Source organism: Strix uralensis, chromosome 1, assembly GCF_047716275.1.
Source record: "Strix uralensis isolate ZFMK-TIS-50842 chromosome 1, bStrUra1, whole genome shotgun sequence".
In the NCBI taxonomy this organism is placed as follows: domain Eukaryota; kingdom Metazoa; phylum Chordata; class Aves; order Strigiformes; family Strigidae; genus Strix; species Strix uralensis.
Window position 1 is genome coordinate 80436860 of NC_133972.1, and position 17190 is coordinate 80454049.

Here is a 17190-nt window from a genome sequence, read left to right on the forward strand (position 1 = left end):
AAGCTTCAGAAGCAAGGGAATCTCACGTTTTCAGGGAGATGTGTTCATCTGTCACTTGTCCCTTCATGCGTTCTGCTTTCCAGTGTTTGGTGTCTCAAGGGCTTCTGCCCAGTGTGTAAATTAACACAGCTCATAGGGGGTGGCTGTTGCAACTTCAAGGGGAACGTCTTCCAAATGAGGTGACAGCAAGTACATGTGTGTCTTAGTATAAATATAAAATATTGCCAAGAAAGGGAAGGTAGAATTAAGTGCTGGTAGTTTTGATCCCAGCTCAGATGACTTCTGCCATGTTTCTAGTCTGACTGTGGGATCCTGAGTTGATGCCTGCCGGTCTGGTTTGTAGTGGTGGCAGTTGAGGGAGAGTTTGAAGATTGAGTTTGTAGCATTAAAGTATATTAACCTTTGAGCGACTTTGTCTTTCTTGCTGTGTGGTACCTGCTGCAGAGCAGAACATTCGTGGAAGACCTCCTTTTTACCCAATAGGAAAAGGAGAAGTATGACAGTTTCATGTGCTACTTATGAAACATGTAACCTTGTAAAAGCTGTGTATTGAGTGATGTTCATGTCAGAACATAGATCTCTCCTGAGCGTCCCTTTTTCAGTGGTGTTATGGGATAAACCAGTTTTAAGTACAGGCAGATCCTGAGGAAATTAAAAGGATTGCTGTTTTGAGGACTTCAGAAGAAAATAAGAGGTAACAGTGCTGTTATTACAACAGTGATCTCTGTTTTGATCTCCCACAGTTTGTTGGTTGCTTTTTAATCTGTTGTTTCATTTTGTTTTCCTTGCTAAGAAAACTTTCCTTCCTGGTTTTGTACTGTCTATTGAAAGGAGATAGTGTCAGGTTCAGTGGCCGTGCAGCTGAGCAGGCATGCTTCCCTCCAGGACGAGCTCTGGCACGTTTGTCTGGTGCCTCAGATCCCCAGGACTGTGTTCTGCTGCCCTTGAACTGCAGTCTGTAATTCAGGATGACAATGTTGGTGTTGACGCCCTCACTATTTGAGAAGTCACCTAGTCCTGTAGCTGTGGTACAATGATTTTTTGTAACATTTTCTGCCCCCGTGCTCAGTCATCAGTGTCTCAGCGTATTACAGGTATAGTTTTTCCCTTTACAGCTAACAAAGGGAAGAGGGAGCATTTTAGCTTCTCTTCAAGGTACTTGCATTCTTTCTGTCCTTTCAGGTGGCCGTGCTTCTCCCCTCAGCACACTGAATACTGTCACTTTAAATCAGATGCCTTTTTTTGTTTCTTCCACAGATAGTTTGTCAAGTCCAAAGAATTTAATCTTGTCTTCATTCTTAGCATAAGGCCAGCCTGCAAAGAGCTCTGTTTGTCCTATTTGCGCCAAGAATCTGGCTTCACGAGTGCTTTTTATTTCCCCATGTTTTTATCTTCATGCTTCTTCTGTTAGTTCAGTCACTAAAACTCTTCCATTATCCCAGCTGTAAAGGTGCCACTTGTTTTCTTATTTTAAAATTGCTTGTCAAAATGAATCCTGTTTATAAACCCCACCAACATTAACAGCCATTTGATAAAAATCTGAAAAAAAGTTACTTAAAAAGTAAAAGCAGTCTTCATGGTCCTCTGTGTCTGGTGTGTCTGCATTTGACTGAAATTGCAGCCAGGCAAATTCAGTGATCTAGTTTTATTTTGGCAATAAACACGTGTGGCCTTCGCATAAAGCTCTTTCAAACAAAGAAATTTTATCATTGACATGTTATGTTTCAATGTTACCCTTCTTGCAGTAATTTGGATTCTGTCTAGTGTCTCTGTAGTAAGCTGCTTGTATTTGAGGGAAATGTGAACCATGAAGTTGTGATGAACGCCAAGCTTTGGGGAAGAAAGTTACTTGACTCCATTATCAGCATGTCTGATCCAGCCCTTGGAAGTTTAAGCAGGGAAAAGTGTTTTCTAGACAAGAGTGTAGAGTGAAGTTTAATTAGTGTTTACGCAGTCTCCTTGGTACTGGTGCATTGCTGCTGTCTTTAGCTCTGTGCTTTCTGAGGTGAGCCTGGGTTTTTTTTGGCCATTAAAAGCTATAGCTGCAGTGCCCTTCATCTTGGTGACAGGCATTATGCCAGTACATTAATTCTGAAAGCAAGTAAAAGAAGAAGAAAAAAGAAGCCCAACCTCTTCCAGTCACATTTAAATCACAAATTGACTGATTCCTGTTGTTATTCTCTCTGGGGTATGTCAGATGTATGCTTCCTCCCTTTGAGGTATAGACTGCCTGAACGTCCTGCCTAGGCTGTTTGCTTTGGAGGAAGTGAACCATTGCTAAGCAGAATTTCGAGTTCACCTTTATAATTTGGTCACCTGTAGAACATACATAAATACATACTTTGAAACAAAGATCTGATGTTTATCCTGTAAACAACGTCTTGTCCCTCACCAGGGTAGTTATGAATACTGCAGCGTAGTGGCCAAATAAGTTCATAGTCTTTTTCCTATGAGCATAATTCACTTGCTGAGCAGTTGCTTTGATAATTTTTAACCATATTTTCACCTGAGTGTATGGTTAATGAGGCTATTACGTGACCTAATCACTTAACCTTTCACATTAATACAGATCTTGTTTGTAATTCTGTTGATTTTGTTGCTGAACCAATGCTTTGGTTAGTGTTCAAATGATCTTAATTTTAATTGAAAGTACTTTTTGTCTCACAGAAGTATAATTTCTATGCACATTTGTCAGTTGTGAATACTTATTGGGGGTGATTACTCTCTAACTGCTTGTGCCAGTATACCTCTGGGAGGTTAATCAATCTTGTGCTTTTTAATTGACATCAATAATGTGTTTACATTTATCAATACTTCTTAATTGTCAAGTTATAACAGTGGAACTTCAATAATAAATCATGCCAATGGTTAACTTCATATGTTAGATTTTTCAAGAGTCTCCTTAAGCAGTTTGACATGTTGTAAATTGCTTTTAAATGATTTGTATGTATGCTCATGGGGGAAGAGGAGAAAAAAATCGGTATGCAAAATTGTGCTGTAGAGTAATACTGAAGAACTGACCCACTGACAGTAAAATACCTTTACCACATCTATCATATGCTTTACGAGTAGAAGAAGGAAGTAAGTCTTTTGAAAGTGCTAGTTTTATTACTAATAATTTTGTGAGTATGATAGTACACATACATTTGTTGTGCCATCCCAAGGGACTTGTCAGGGCAGGGACTGTTTCTCTTCTCTCAGATGTGCAAGCAGGGCAGAGGGCAGAGAGAATTACTAGTACACTGCTCCTTTACAGAAGTAGCAGTTAGGTCTGGGAGATTTTAACTGCTTTCACCACATGCCTATCCTTATAATACCAAGGTGGAAATGAAGGAGGCTACTTCTGTTTAAATTTAAGCATATATGTAAAGACTTTGGTGTATAGGGAACTAAATTATTTGCCCAGGTTCCCAAAATGTGCTTGCAGCAGGAATTAAAGCATGATATTTCAAGTTTTACAACACTGTCTATCTCAGTAGGTATCCCTTTATCATCTACATCGCTCTCTTCTCTGTCCCATTTAGATTCAAGTAGCACTAGACTGGAGAAGAAAATCTGCATAGATAGAAAGCTGGCAGGATGCTGACCTCATTGTTTGTGTTAATCTTATCATGTTTTATGGGCCACACTGAAGACAATATAAGAGTTAAAAACCCTGCCTAATAAGCAGTGAAGAAAGACTTAATAGTTAATGCTGTTATTTTCTAGTTAAGTGAGAGCCAGTGTGGGCACCAGGGTAGGAAAAGACAGAAGTAGGGAAGCAGCTATTTGTGGGGTTTGCAATTTTACTTATCTTTAATTGACATCCTAAGGGTGAACTGAAGTTTTTCAAGTAAACATGGGTATACATACAAAAATTCAGACAAAATTCATTAATGTTGTAACAAATATGATATAAAGTTAATTATTTTAATGTCTCACTGTGTAGGGCCTAATTTTGTAATGCTACTTGTAGAAGGAACTGTTGATTAAATTATTAGTTATCTGAAATGCTGTAGAATTAAATGGTATTTTACATAGAGTTAGAGACACACCATTTGCTTAAGTTGAAAATGAGATTAGAAAAATAAATGCTTATTTTGGGAAAGAACAACAGATGAGGAGTTGGAAGAGCTGGAGGATGAATTAGACTAACCTCTTTAATAAGTTGAAACAGTAGGAAAAGAGTATTTATATACCTACCTGATGATAATAAACTCCCTTTATCAAGGGGTGAGTAAAAAATTCACAAGGGTCTCAGTCCTAGGAAACAAAAGGACTGATTTAAACATCCAAATCTTCATGCAAATAACAAAGTTCCTGTCAGTTGAGCAATTCAAGATCAGACATATCTGCATTCCCATTCCTCTTGACTTTCTTATTCTCCATCCCAGCTCCATCCTCACATAGTATTCTTAGTACTCTAAAATACTGTATTTCTCTGTATTTCAAATAAGATGCTGTTAGTTGGAAACTATTGTTAATAGATTGATAGTTTTTATTTCACTTCTTTGAACTTGTATGAGAGATAAATGTCTGGCAAACAGGTGAGTTAAACACTAGTATGAAGCCTGATGCCATCCTACCCAGTGTCATGATTGAAATTTCTATTTCTGTAATTCCTATTCTCTTCTTACTAACTGAAGAAATCATGTGTTGCCCAGGTCCTAATAAAAAAACCAAATCAAACCAAGAGATTTTGTTGTTGGTGTACAAAACTAAGATGTCTGTACTCTAACATCAAGGCTAGCTTTTATATGAAAAGACAAAATATTAAATGCTTCAGTTTTAGTCTAGCAGCCATTTTGTTGACTTCTTGCAAATGTTAAAATCAAGCCTTTCCCTCCTTTTTTGAATGAGACAAGACTAAGACACAGCTATCTAATGAACAAAATTACAGTGGTTACCAAATCAAGTCGCATTAAAGCGAGGATGTGTAATCGATCTCTTTGTGAAGGGTAACGCAATTCAGAAGACAAAACCATTGACACTTTCTTTAGCATGGCAGGTTAAGTACATTCATGTTGTGTGTAGAGGGCTTTGAAGTAGGGTGCTTGTGTGAATAAGTTATATTTAGTTTCAAAAGCAGTCTTCTGGAGTGCAGTTGATACAGCATGTCAGCCCAGACACTGCTGCACAGGTTCTGAGCTAGAGGTCGTTTGCATCCATCTCTAGAAGGGTAAGCTTGGGTGGGCGTATGAATGTGTGAACACAAGTCTTTAAGAAGTGGTGACCTTTCAGTGGCATTCCAATTGTATTTGCCCTTTCGGTTTCAAACCTGCTAAGATGCCTGAGACATATGTGAAACTAAATTTAGTTTGGCTGTGTGGTGGGTTGACCCTGATTGGATGCCAGGTGCCCACTGAAGTTGCTCTATCACTCTCCATCCTCAACTGGACAGGAGAGAGAGAATATAATGAAAGGCTTGTGGGTCAAGATAAGGACAGGGAGAGATTGATCACTCACCAATTACCATCACAGGCAAAACAGTTTTGACTTGGGGAAATTAGCTTAATTTATTACCAATCAAATCAGAGTAGGATAATGAGAAATAAAACCAGATCTTAAAAACACCTTCCCCCTACCCCTCCCTTCTTCCTGGGCTCAACTTTACTCCCAATTTTCTCTGCCTCCTTCCCCCCAGTGGCTCAGGGGGACAGGGAGTGCGGGTTGCGGTCAGTGTATCACGCACTGTTTCTGCCATTCCTTCCTTTTCAGGGACAGGACTCCTCATACTCTTCCTCTGCTCCAGTGTAGGGTCCCTCCCACAGGAGATAGTCCTTCATGAACTGTTCCAGTGTGGGTCCCACAGTCCTGCCAGCAAACCTGTACCAATGTGGGCTCCTCTCTCCACAGAGCCACAGGTGCTGCCAGGAGCCTGCTCCAGCACGGACTTCCCATGGGGTCACAGCCTCATTCAGGACATGTCCACTTGCTCCAGCGTGGGGTCCTCCACAGGCTGCAGATGGATCTCTGCTCCACCATGTACCTCCACAGGCTGCAGGGGCACAGCCTGCCCCACTATGGTCTTCACCACGGGCTGCAGGGGAATCTCTGCTCTGGTGCCTGGAGCACCTTCTCCTCCTCCTCCTTCACAGACCTTGGCGTCCGCAGAGTTGTTTCTCTCACATATTCTCAATCTTCTTTCCAGCTGCAATTGCTGGTGCGCAGCAATTTTTTCCCCTTCTTAAATATGTTATCCCAGAGGTGCTACCACCATTGCTGATGGGCTCAGCCTTGGCCAGTGACAGGTCAGTCTTGGAGCCGGCTGGCATTGGCTCTGTTGGACATGGGGGAAGCTTCTAGCAGCTTCTCACAGAAGCCACCTCTGTAGCCCCCCCACTACCAAAACCTTGTCATGAAAACCCAATACAGTCCCTTAGCATCAAGAATGTAAAATCTTGTGTGAATTAAGTTCAGAAAATATTATTTTCATGCACTGTACTTCAAAAATATATTTAATGCCAGCATAGCCTGAATATTAGGTTAAACTAGTTCAATTGCCAGGTTTTCCAGTACTTTTGAGGAAGACCAAAATTGCTGCTACCAGGTCATCAGGTGGGATATAATTTGAAACCTAAGTGCACCTGGTACTGGAAACTTGTCTTTTAACCTTCTTTCTTTCCTCAGACATCCTACACTGAGTGAATACTGAGGCTACCGAGAAAGTAAGGAGTGTAATGAATATCCATAATATATATTCTCATAGGCTGAGTCAAGAGGATGGCTATTTTGTTCAGAGGGTGCCTGAGCAGATTAATAGCAAGGATATGTACTTGTGTTCACACATTTATGCTGACTAATATGAGCGCTTAAGAACTCAAGGTACTCTGGAAGTCACTGGAATGTAAGATCCAAAATTGCATAAACATTTGAGAACATGAGCTTTTTCCCTCTAATACAGTTTCATATTTGAAAAAAAAAATCAATACAATGTAAAAGTAGAACTTGTGGTCTTTTTCATCTTCTGGTAAAGCACAGGCCATCTATGTTTCTGGTTTTTTACTAGATCTTCAGCTAAAAGAAGAGTAACTTCATGTAGCTATCCTGAAAATCAGTGGGGAATTCTTCTTTCAGGGAGTAATTCATGAGCTAGCTACACAGTGCACTTTGTCTTCACAGGTGCTTAGTATGTGCATCATCTCTTGTAAAGCTGAAAGCTCTGGGTAGGGGAATGTTGGGGATTAAAGTAGTACCCGGTAACCATTGCCACCGTTGTGCTTGCTGACATACAAACAAGGAGACTTTGAAACTCAGCTGATCAGACTTCAGTGACAGTACTTCCAATTTCAAGGGTTTGCAATGATCTAGAGGTAAGAATTTGTTTTTTAACAACACTACACAGCTTTTACCATTCTGTTCAAGTCAGTTCATATCTGACTCCCCTGTCATGATAACAGTTGATCTGGGTGTAGTGGCAGATAATTCAGTGAAGATCAGGTTACATGTTTTGTATATCCACGTAAGGTCATAAAAATCCAGTTGTGTAGCACATTAGTTTCATCACTGCTGCTTGATTTTGGTTTTTGTTTTCAACTTTTAATTTAGAGTAAGATTGGAGTTCTTTCTTTGACTTGCTGGCTAAGGCTTTTTAAAATGTAAATAGCACCCTTGTACCTCTAATACAGTGCTGTGAAGCTGAGAGAAGGAGAGTCTGACCTACTCTTACAAAAGAAAACAAAACTGAGAAAGGGTGGAACACAGGAACAGAGAGATCCAGGGTTTCCCACCATATAGTAATGGATATGACCTTTAATATTGAGGCCTTTGGATCAAATTTAAGTTGGCATTAAAATTTTCTAATAAATTCCCTGCTGAATCTCAGAGGTTTTTTCTTCAGATTTAATTCAATAAGGTCACAGTAAAGCAAGTGCTGTCTGTGCTATTGTAATTGCTCTCAGCAGGCTGATAATATTATTGCAGAGAAGTGCCAGCTACTGTGCTTTTATTTCTTCAAGCACTCTCCTTCCTACGTTCTTGCTCCCCTTGTTCTCAGATCTACCCTAAGTAGGAAGTGAAGCTGTTTTAAATGCCATTTGCTTCTCATTTTAACATGTTTTTATAGTAATGCTTTCCTCAGTCTCTTCAACAAAGGCAATAAAAGCATAGCCTGTCTTATTGCAGAATAAATTGGGGGCTTTTGTTTCCTTTCCTTAATTCTCATCCAACCTTTATGCATCAGATTCAGCCTCTGAGTTCTTAAAAGTTGATATTCCTAAACACAATGCTTGCTTCATTTTGGCTTGGTGCTTTTAGGGTTATGGAATAGATGTACAGCTAAAGGAGGTTCTTTTAGGCATGTGGGGAGATACTGAATACCCACTATCTTATGTTTCATTATAAAATTACAAATTGCAGCTCTTCACAGTGAGGCATATGTGTTTGGGGTTGTGCACTTGTAGATTAATACCACGTCTTCTTCTGCAACATCTCTTTCAGAACAGCATTGTTAATGTGATGTTTCATGTATGAATGCATGCTACTGGTAGATCTGTTACTACTGTATTGGAAGTAGATCACTAAAGTAAATAAATGCAAATGCAGAGTGCTGTGATCATGGTTCTCCATATAATTCCATGTGACTATGGGAGACTGTGCAGCTTCAGTATCAGCTCTGTGTGAAATGCACTAGCTGTATGCTAACTTTCTAGATGCAACTTTCTTCTTTTTCCAATCAGACCTGCTCGCTGAAATGTTGAGTTTGTAGTGGTGGCATGTTAGGAGCTGTGTACATTGTGGCTGGTCCTTTTTAACAGATGAAAAGGTATTTTAAAACATTGTAACTAGATCACATGATTAGTATTTTGGGGTGAGGATGGACCAGTCTTTTAGGTTTGGGGCTTGATATGCTTTTCGTGATTCTAGACACAAAGTAATACTTCATGTTCCCCTACCTCAGCATAACTGGTAGCTCAGGCCTTTGCAGTTTCAAAGGACCAACCTGGCCATAGCTGAATGCTCCTGCCTGGTATCCACATCTGGCTTCCCACACCCTAACTGGCTTGACACCCATCTTCACCCTCCTGGTCCATCATCTTTCCCTTTTACTGTTTTTTCCCTGGGGGCCAGAATTTCTTACCTAAAGTGTCATGCAAAGAGTATTTTTTATCTCCAGCCGCATGCAGACATTTACAGTTCTCTGCCCATGACATTCATTGCTGCCAAACAAGCCAGTCTCTGTACGGAAGATTATTACTGGCATGGATATTCAGCTGCTTATTTGCATATTCTGCTAACATATGTGCAGTGGGGTATATCCTCTTGCCCACATGCAATTGATTAGAAATAAGGAGCAACAAAAGATGTTTTACTAAGGCAATTCCAGTTCTGAAATGCATGTGGCTGTATTCTGGCCACCTTCACCCTCCACGGCAAGCAGAATTGATCAGAGCTACCCCACATCACGCAGGCAGTTTTGATGTTGCATAGTGTTGCTTGCATACCTGTGCTAAATCTGCTTCAGTAGTTAAAAAAACAACAGATGATGATCTTCAGTCATAATGTTTCACCCACTTTCTTATTGCTCATAATTTCTTTTTTTTTTAATTGCTCTTGATGTCTACTCTTAGCCACGCATCATGTGGTGCTGGTAGGATGTATACCACAGTGCCAGCACGCTTGATGAACTTCAGTGATAAAAACCATCACTTCTGCAGTGTGTGGAGTTTCTCTTAGCCAACACGCAGGCAATAACTGCACATTGCTTTTTACTCATGACATACACATTTTAATTTATATTTCCTTCTGCTGCCAGAGGGAACTAATTTCCGGCACCAGAGATGCAACACAGCTACTTTGAAGCAGAATGGTCCTGAGATGAAATGATGTTACTGACCTGAAACACTTCAAAAAGCTTGATTCTGAAGCCTGCTGTTGTTTGAGCTTGCAATTTCTGAGACAGGTTAACATTGCTGTCATGTTTTAACCCCAGTCAGTAACTAAGCACCACACAGCCACTCCCTCATTCCCCCCCCAGTCAAATGGGGGACAGAATAGGAACAGTAAAAGTGAGAAAACTTGTGGGTTGAGATAGAGAGTTTAATAGGTAAAGCAAAAGCCACATATGCAAGCAAAGCAGAACAAGAAACTCCTTCACCACTTCCCATCAGCAGGCAGGTGTTTGGCCATCTCCAGGAAAGCAGCGCTACATCACACATAACAGTTACTTGGGAAGGCAAACACCATCACTCCGAATGTCCTATCCTTTCATTCTTATTCCTCCAGCTTTACATGCTGAGCATGATGCTATATGGTATGGAATATCCCTTTGGTCAGCTGTCCCAGCTGTGTCCCCTCCCATCTTCTTGTGCAGCCTCAGCCTACTTGCTAGTGGGCTGGGGTGAGAAGCAGAAAAGGCCTTGTGGTTTGAGCCCAGAGGGCAACTGAGCACCAGGCAGCTGCTCACCCCCTGCCCCTCAGGAATGGGAAGGAGAAAATACAACAAAAGGCTTAGGAATCAAGATAAAGACAGGAAGGGGTGATTCCTGGTTATGGGGAAAAGACAGACTTGTTAGAGGAAGAAAAAGAACATCAATTTAATTCAAACACTAACAACAGCAACACTTAACAGAGTAGGACAGTGAGAAGCATTACCACATCTTAAAAACACTGTCCCCCCCACACCTCCCTTCTTCCTAGGTTCGGTTTTACTTTTGATTTCTTTACCTCCTCCCTGCAAGGGGCAGGGAATAGGGTGGTGTGGTCAGTCCTGCTGCTCCTTCCTTCTCAGGGAAAGGACTCCCCACATTCTTCCCCTGCTCCAGCATGGCTCCCCTCTCATGGGAGGCAGACCTCCACGACCTTTCTCCACCATGAGTCCTTCCCATGGGCTGCAGTGTTTCCCTAGCTGCTCCCACGTGGGTCCCTCCCATGTGTTGCAGTCCTCCTAGCACTGAACTACAACAGCCGGGACTTCCCACAGAGTCCCGGCCTTCTTCAGGTGCAGCCGCCTGCTCCGACGTGGGGTCCTCCATGGGCTGCAGGTGGGCATCTGTTCCAATGGTGACCTCCATGGGCTGCAGGGGCACAGCCTGCCCTCTCACCACAGGCTAAAGGGGAGTCTCTGCTCCTGCACACCTTCAGCCCATCCTCCTTTCTTCCACTGACCCCAATGTTCACATAGGTGTCCTCCTCACAACTCCTTACAACTCCCACTCCTCCTCCCAGATTCCCCTTCTTAAATATGTTGTCACAGAGGCACAGCCACCATCACTAATTGGCTCAGCCTTGGCCAGAGGCAAACCCAACTTGGAACATGGGGAGCTTCAAGAAGCTTCTCACAGGGGGCCACCACTGTGGCCCCCTGCCCTGCTACCAAAAAACCCCGCGACACACACAAACCCAGCACACCTTGACTCTGTGTAAGCACTGCTCTGCAATAGCCAAGACATCTCTATTATCAACACTGTTTTCAGCACCAAAACATAGCCCCATACCAGCTACTATAAAGAAAATGAACTCTATCCCAGCCAAAACCATCACAATTGCTCTGAATCATTGTGAGACATGATCAGATTGTTCCTTTGTGAATTAAATAATGAAGTATTTGTATGTTAGAGTTCCTACTGTAATTAGTAGGAACTACTGTAATTGGGCTGTGCTTTGAAAAGATCAGAATCTACATCACATGATGGTAGGTTCTGGAATTTGTTTTCCAGACTTGACTTCCAGTCATAGAGATGTGAAGTATTCCAAAATCCAGATTTGATTTGTAGTACTTCGTTTGTGTATTAGCTGTAGAAACATGAGTGAATAATCAGAAAGTCCTTTGGGTAGCGTAAATTTTTTCAACTAAACTAATAATCTGGCTTGAGTTATTTAGAGAAAAGCTGTGGTTGAGATGACCTTTCCTGTAGGTCTCAGCTGTGAAGTAGTAGTAAGTTTCTTTGAAGGATTTCGACAAAGCAGCAAAAATCAAACCTAGCGTTCTTGCCAGTTCTTGGCAATTTACATTGAATTGCTATTAACCTGAAGCTTCTGAAGTGCTGTACGAATTGTGATAGCACTTGTGACTCAGTCTGCTTTCAGATCTGTCAAATGGCATATATTTAACACTTACTAGCTTAAATACAACATTTTAAAACCCCGCCACTCCTGCAAAAGGTTTCAATTTCACATAACAATTTCACCCTAGGTATTACAGTCACACATCAAACTACGCAACGTGGGATATGGGATATCCCAATGTGGGATATGGATGCAATAATTAAGCAAACTCACCGAAGTTAACATCTGGGTTTTTTTGGAATATGGAGACAGAAATTTAGTGGGATTTTTTTTTTAATTTCTAAGAAGAATATCCCTCATTGCAGTAAGTAATAGAAAGTTTCATCTCTCTTCCTTGCACAAAAACTAAGAGTTGAGTAGATTTGAATATGGTATTAGAAAGACCTGGAGTTTCAACCTGATATTTTAAGCTGTGGTACCATTACACTTATTTATATGTTCCTCTCTTCACTATTCCCTATCTCTTTAAGAATGGTGTTGAACAGCTTACTACTGTGAACCCATCAGGTCAGAATGCTTTTGTAGTAAAAAACATTAAATACTGCCCAGACCCATCTAAAATTTTTGGAAAAGCCAAGAGCTTGATCTCCTCATTTAACACAAAGAACCTCTCAGTGCCATTTCTTCAGAGTAATAATAGGGGCATTTCAGATTTCTATTTGTTTTCTTTTTATAGTATAGGATACTATTTTGTAGTATAGGATACTGTGAGGCAGTTGGTAGAAATCACATTGAGGAGAACAACGTAAGTTCTATGTCGCTGAGTTCCATTTAAGCAATATCTCTTCTGGAATAATTGTATATTAAAAGAATCAATTGCGGGTATTTCTGATTTGGAAATGCTAGGGTTTGGGGCTGATATGGGAAGACCATCAAGTCCTGCATCATATGATCAACTGGACTTTTACCTTTGGTTTCATGGCATGATTGTTAATCCCAGGATCAGTCAGAAGCTAAATACCAAACAAAACTGTAAACATTTCATGTGCTTTTTGTGCTCTCTGTTCATCATGAAGAAGACTGCACGCAGAGGTTTTACTTCCACTGAAGTTGCTCTTGCAGTTCTGCTCATATCTTAGATGGCTCTGGGTAGTCTTGTCCTTATTTAGGTACTGTGCTGTGCGCTCCTTTCTTTTGGGTGTTCCACGTATGTGCTTATCCACCTCCAGATATTTTTAAACCTTAACCTTAAACCTTATTATTCTTCAATCCAAGTTCTAAAAGAAAAGTAAAAAAAAAAAAAAGTAGAAGAGCAGCTTGTGGTCAAAAGAAGGTTTCTGTAAGAGGCAGGGCTGTAAGTCCTGAAATACGAAGCCACATCTGCCCTGATCCAACTGGCTGTTCTGTCAGTCTGTGTGTCTGGGTCACATTTGTATTGGTTTCGGATCAAGTAAGGTGGCAACACGCTTCAAGTGCCAGAAAACCTGAGAGGAGGAGGAGGAGTTGATGACATTTCTTGCATTAATGTTCCTGTTCTCTATTACCACATTCAGGAGACTGTGACTCAAATGATGCTGAAATGCTGTTTCCAATATCCCATTGAGAAAATCTTACACCCTTAGTAAAACTCTGTACTGTAGTATGTTGATATATTGGGCCATTTTTAGAAATGTTTACTGCAAAAATTTTCCACTGGGTTTTAGCTGAGATTGAGGTTTTGGAGGTATTGGCATGTTTGAAAATTCACTGTTGTTGTTCATCTGTGGTTCTGAAAGCATCAGGAGATTGTGGGCCAGCAGGAATGGAAAAAACACTTTTCAAAGGTTTGTTTGGATTGTGGTACTATATATTTAGAATTAAGCATTTCATGGCTATTGAGGTAACTACAAAAATGCACTAAACTTCTTGTTTCTAGGAACATTTATTCTGTTCTTGTTAGCAAGTCTTGTTAGACTGTCCTCCTGTGCTGTAGGTATCACACACAGTTATTTTGGCTCTACCATTTGTTACTAACTGAACTAAAATGCAAGAAGCTTACAGTTACGTAGCAGAAGGTAAGACTACCAAGATAGGTAGCAAACCAGTTCCAACTTTATGTGACGCTGAATGATACCAAAGTTATAAGGCAGTGATGACACATTTCAGGGTGCTGCTCAGCCCACCTCAACAATGTTTCTGCTTCCCTGCTCTGCAGGAGGCTGCACTCCTGTCCTGGTCCCACACCTGCCCTCTCCAGCACTTCTCTGGAGGGGAGGAGGAGCAAGGAGTTACTCCACAGTTGGAGACAGTGAGAGTCTCTGTATCCCAGGGCTTGGGGTTGGGATGCAGAAGTCCTGTACCACGCACAGGTGAGAAGGATGAAGAGGACACCAGTACCACCTTGTATTTTGCAGATGGACTGTTCTTCTTTGACTCTCTGTTAGATGGACTTATGGTTCCCACAGGGAGCACGTCAGAGGGAGGAAGAAAATCCCCATCGTGACAGCTCCACCTTGCAGCCTTCTTGAGGCCTAGAACCATAAGTCCAAAATACTTAATAGTCCTGCAATGTTTAGTGATTTCCTGATAGATTTTTTTGGTTTTGGTAGGAGTATTGTGGAAGATTCTTTTCTATCTATTGTGGAATGATCTTTTCTATCTAAAATATGTGATAAGGTTTTTGTTGTTGTTCTTGTTTTCAGTATTTTGTGGAGTTTTGGCTTTTTTATAAGATCTTTACAAATTATTAGTGCTAGTATTTGATTGTTCTAACCATTAGCTAAACTCAGACTTTCTTTTCATCAGAAGTCTTTTGGAAAACAATGGCTAAGGCATGTAATGCATTCTTTTCCCCACAGTTTTCAAAGGCATTGTAAGAGAGAGTTACATGATTGCTGTATGACTCTTTCTCATGGGAACACATTTCTTTCAAAGCTGTCTTTGAGCACTTACTATAAGGCAACAAAAAGATGCTGTTGTAACATGCCTCTTAATAAACAATTGGAGATTTTTCCCCTGTGGTACAAATAGTTGTTGACATAGTCTTTTCATGCTCCTGTGACACAATTTAGATTAATTATAGATGTTTCTGCAGTAACCTATACTAAATGGTAGTTACCAAAAAGAGGAAGCATGGAGAGCAATGCAGTAGCTAAAGAATGAATGCGAAGAAGATGACACCGGAAAGAAGGTCTCTCCTGATATGAAAGAAGACATTTAAGTAGTATTAATGAAACTTTGAGAGGGTAAAATAATGTAATCCCTTTGCCCTAAAACTATGTGGGAAGGTTGTGTATATTTATGCATGTTCTTTTTTGGATATCTAAGAAACTTGCAAAGGCTATGATATAATAAAGTGTTTAGTTTCAGGGAACAGAAGTTTAGAAAGATCACCTTTAATTCTGGTTCTGTCACAAACTTTGGCAGCGTAGAACATATTTTCTGTTTTTTTGTCTTTACATGTTGTCTTGGATTCTCCCTTTTTAAAACAGGTACTTCTTCAGTTGCATATATGACAAAGATGGTTTAAAGCTCACTTAATATGAAGATGCTTTTTGGTGTTGGCTGCTGTGAGCATATTTTTCTTTTAGGAAATGACCTTTAGATTTTCAGCTTTGCTTTAGAGAGCTGTCGTGGTTTAACCCCAGCTGTCAACTAAGCACCATACAGCCACTCGCTCACTGCCCACCAGTTGGGATGGGGGACAGAACAGGAAGAGTAAAAGTGAGAAAACTCGTGGGCTGAGATAAAGACAGTTTAATAGGTAAAGCAAAAGCTGCATGCACAAGCAAAGCAAAGTAAGGAATTCATTCACCACCTCCCATCAGCAGGCATGTGTTCAGCCATCTCCAGGAAAGCAGGGCTCCATCACGCATACAATTACTTGGGAAGGCAAACACCATCACTCCAAATGTCCCCCCTTTCCTTCTTCTTCCTCCAGCTTTACATGCTGAGCATGACACCATATGGTATGGAATATCCTTTTGGTCAGCTGGGGTCAGCTGTCCCAGCTGTGTCCCCTCCCAACTTCTTGTGCACCCCCAGCCTACTCCCTGGTGGGGTGAGAAGCAGAAAAGGCCTTGAGTCTGTGTAAGCACTGCTCAGCAATAACTAAAACATCCCTGTATCATCAGCACTGTTTTCAGCACAAATCCAAAACATAGCCCTATACTAGCTACTATAAAGAAAATAAACTCTATCCCAGCCAAAACCAGCACAAGAGCTTACAGTGGTTTGGATTTAAAGTTCAGGTGAGTTTTGAATTTGTTCTCAAGAGTCCTAAAGAGTTTGGTTTAGTTCCTATGTAATCTGTGAAGAAACTCAAGTTTACTTTGTCCTGCCTCAGTTTTTAGTTCTGCTCCCATATTAAGCTCCTGGGGATGGAAACTGTAATAAGCAATAGACATCTAGCAGATTATTCTAAAAACTTGTGAGCTTTGGTAATAAATTTCCTGATTATCGTTGAAAAGCACCAAATGCACAAAGAGTTTGGCCAGATATTAGGGAGGCACAGTGGGCGTTTTCTGGTTGTTTAATACTGAGTAATATTTTATTCTTAATTCTGGTGTGAATTTGTGTAGAATTGCGGAAATCAGGAGGTCTAAGCCCAGCTGGAAATTAATCTGGCTTCAGCAATCAAGGACAACAAGAAATGTTTCTATAAGTATGTGAGCAGCAAAAGAAAGACCAGGAAGAGCCTCCATCCCCTGCTAGACGCAGGAGGAAACATGGTAACAAGTGGCGAGGAAAAGGCTGAGGTGCTTAATGCCTTCTTTGCCTCAGTCTTTAATAACAAGACCAGTTGTACTGAGGGAATCCAGCCTCCTCAGCCAGAAGACAGAGACTGGGAGAACGACCCCCCTGCATTCCAGGAGGAGATAGTCAGTGACCTACTGCATCACATAGACACACACAAGTCTATGGGACCGGATGGGATACACCCGAGGGTGCTGAAGGAGCTGGCTGGGGTGCTCGCCAAGCCGCTTTCCATCATTTACCAGCAGTCCTGGCTGACCAGGGAGGTCGTGACAGATTGGAAATTGGCCGATGTGACACCCATATATAAGAAGGGTCGGAAGGATGATCCAGGAAATTACAGGCCTGTCAGCTTGACGTCGGTGCCTGGGAAGCTGATAGAGCAGCTCATCCTGAGTACCATCATACAACACGTGCGGGACAACCAGAGGATCAGGCCCAGTCAGCATGGGTTTATGAAAGGCAGGTCCTGCTTGACAAACCTGATATCTTTCTACGACAGGGCAACCTGCTTATTGGATGAGGGAAAGG

General features: G+C 41.2%; 1 protein-coding gene across 10 annotated transcripts in view; it reads left to right on the plus strand.

The window, feature by feature from the left end:
* Positions 1-17190, plus strand: part of LYRM4 (LYR motif containing 4) — a 105072-nt gene that overhangs the window by 31793 nt on the left and 56089 nt on the right. For 2 of the 10 annotated variants that reach the window (XM_074872651.1, XM_074872661.1), the window contains exon 3: positions 14120-14273. The exons of 4 other annotated variants lie outside the window; for them this stretch is intronic. In XM_074872651.1, coding sequence (XP_074728752.1) covers positions 14120-14273 — 154 coding nt within the window. 4 more of the 10 variants (XM_074872641.1, XM_074872680.1, XM_074872724.1 and 1 more) reach the window with 4 other exon arrangements.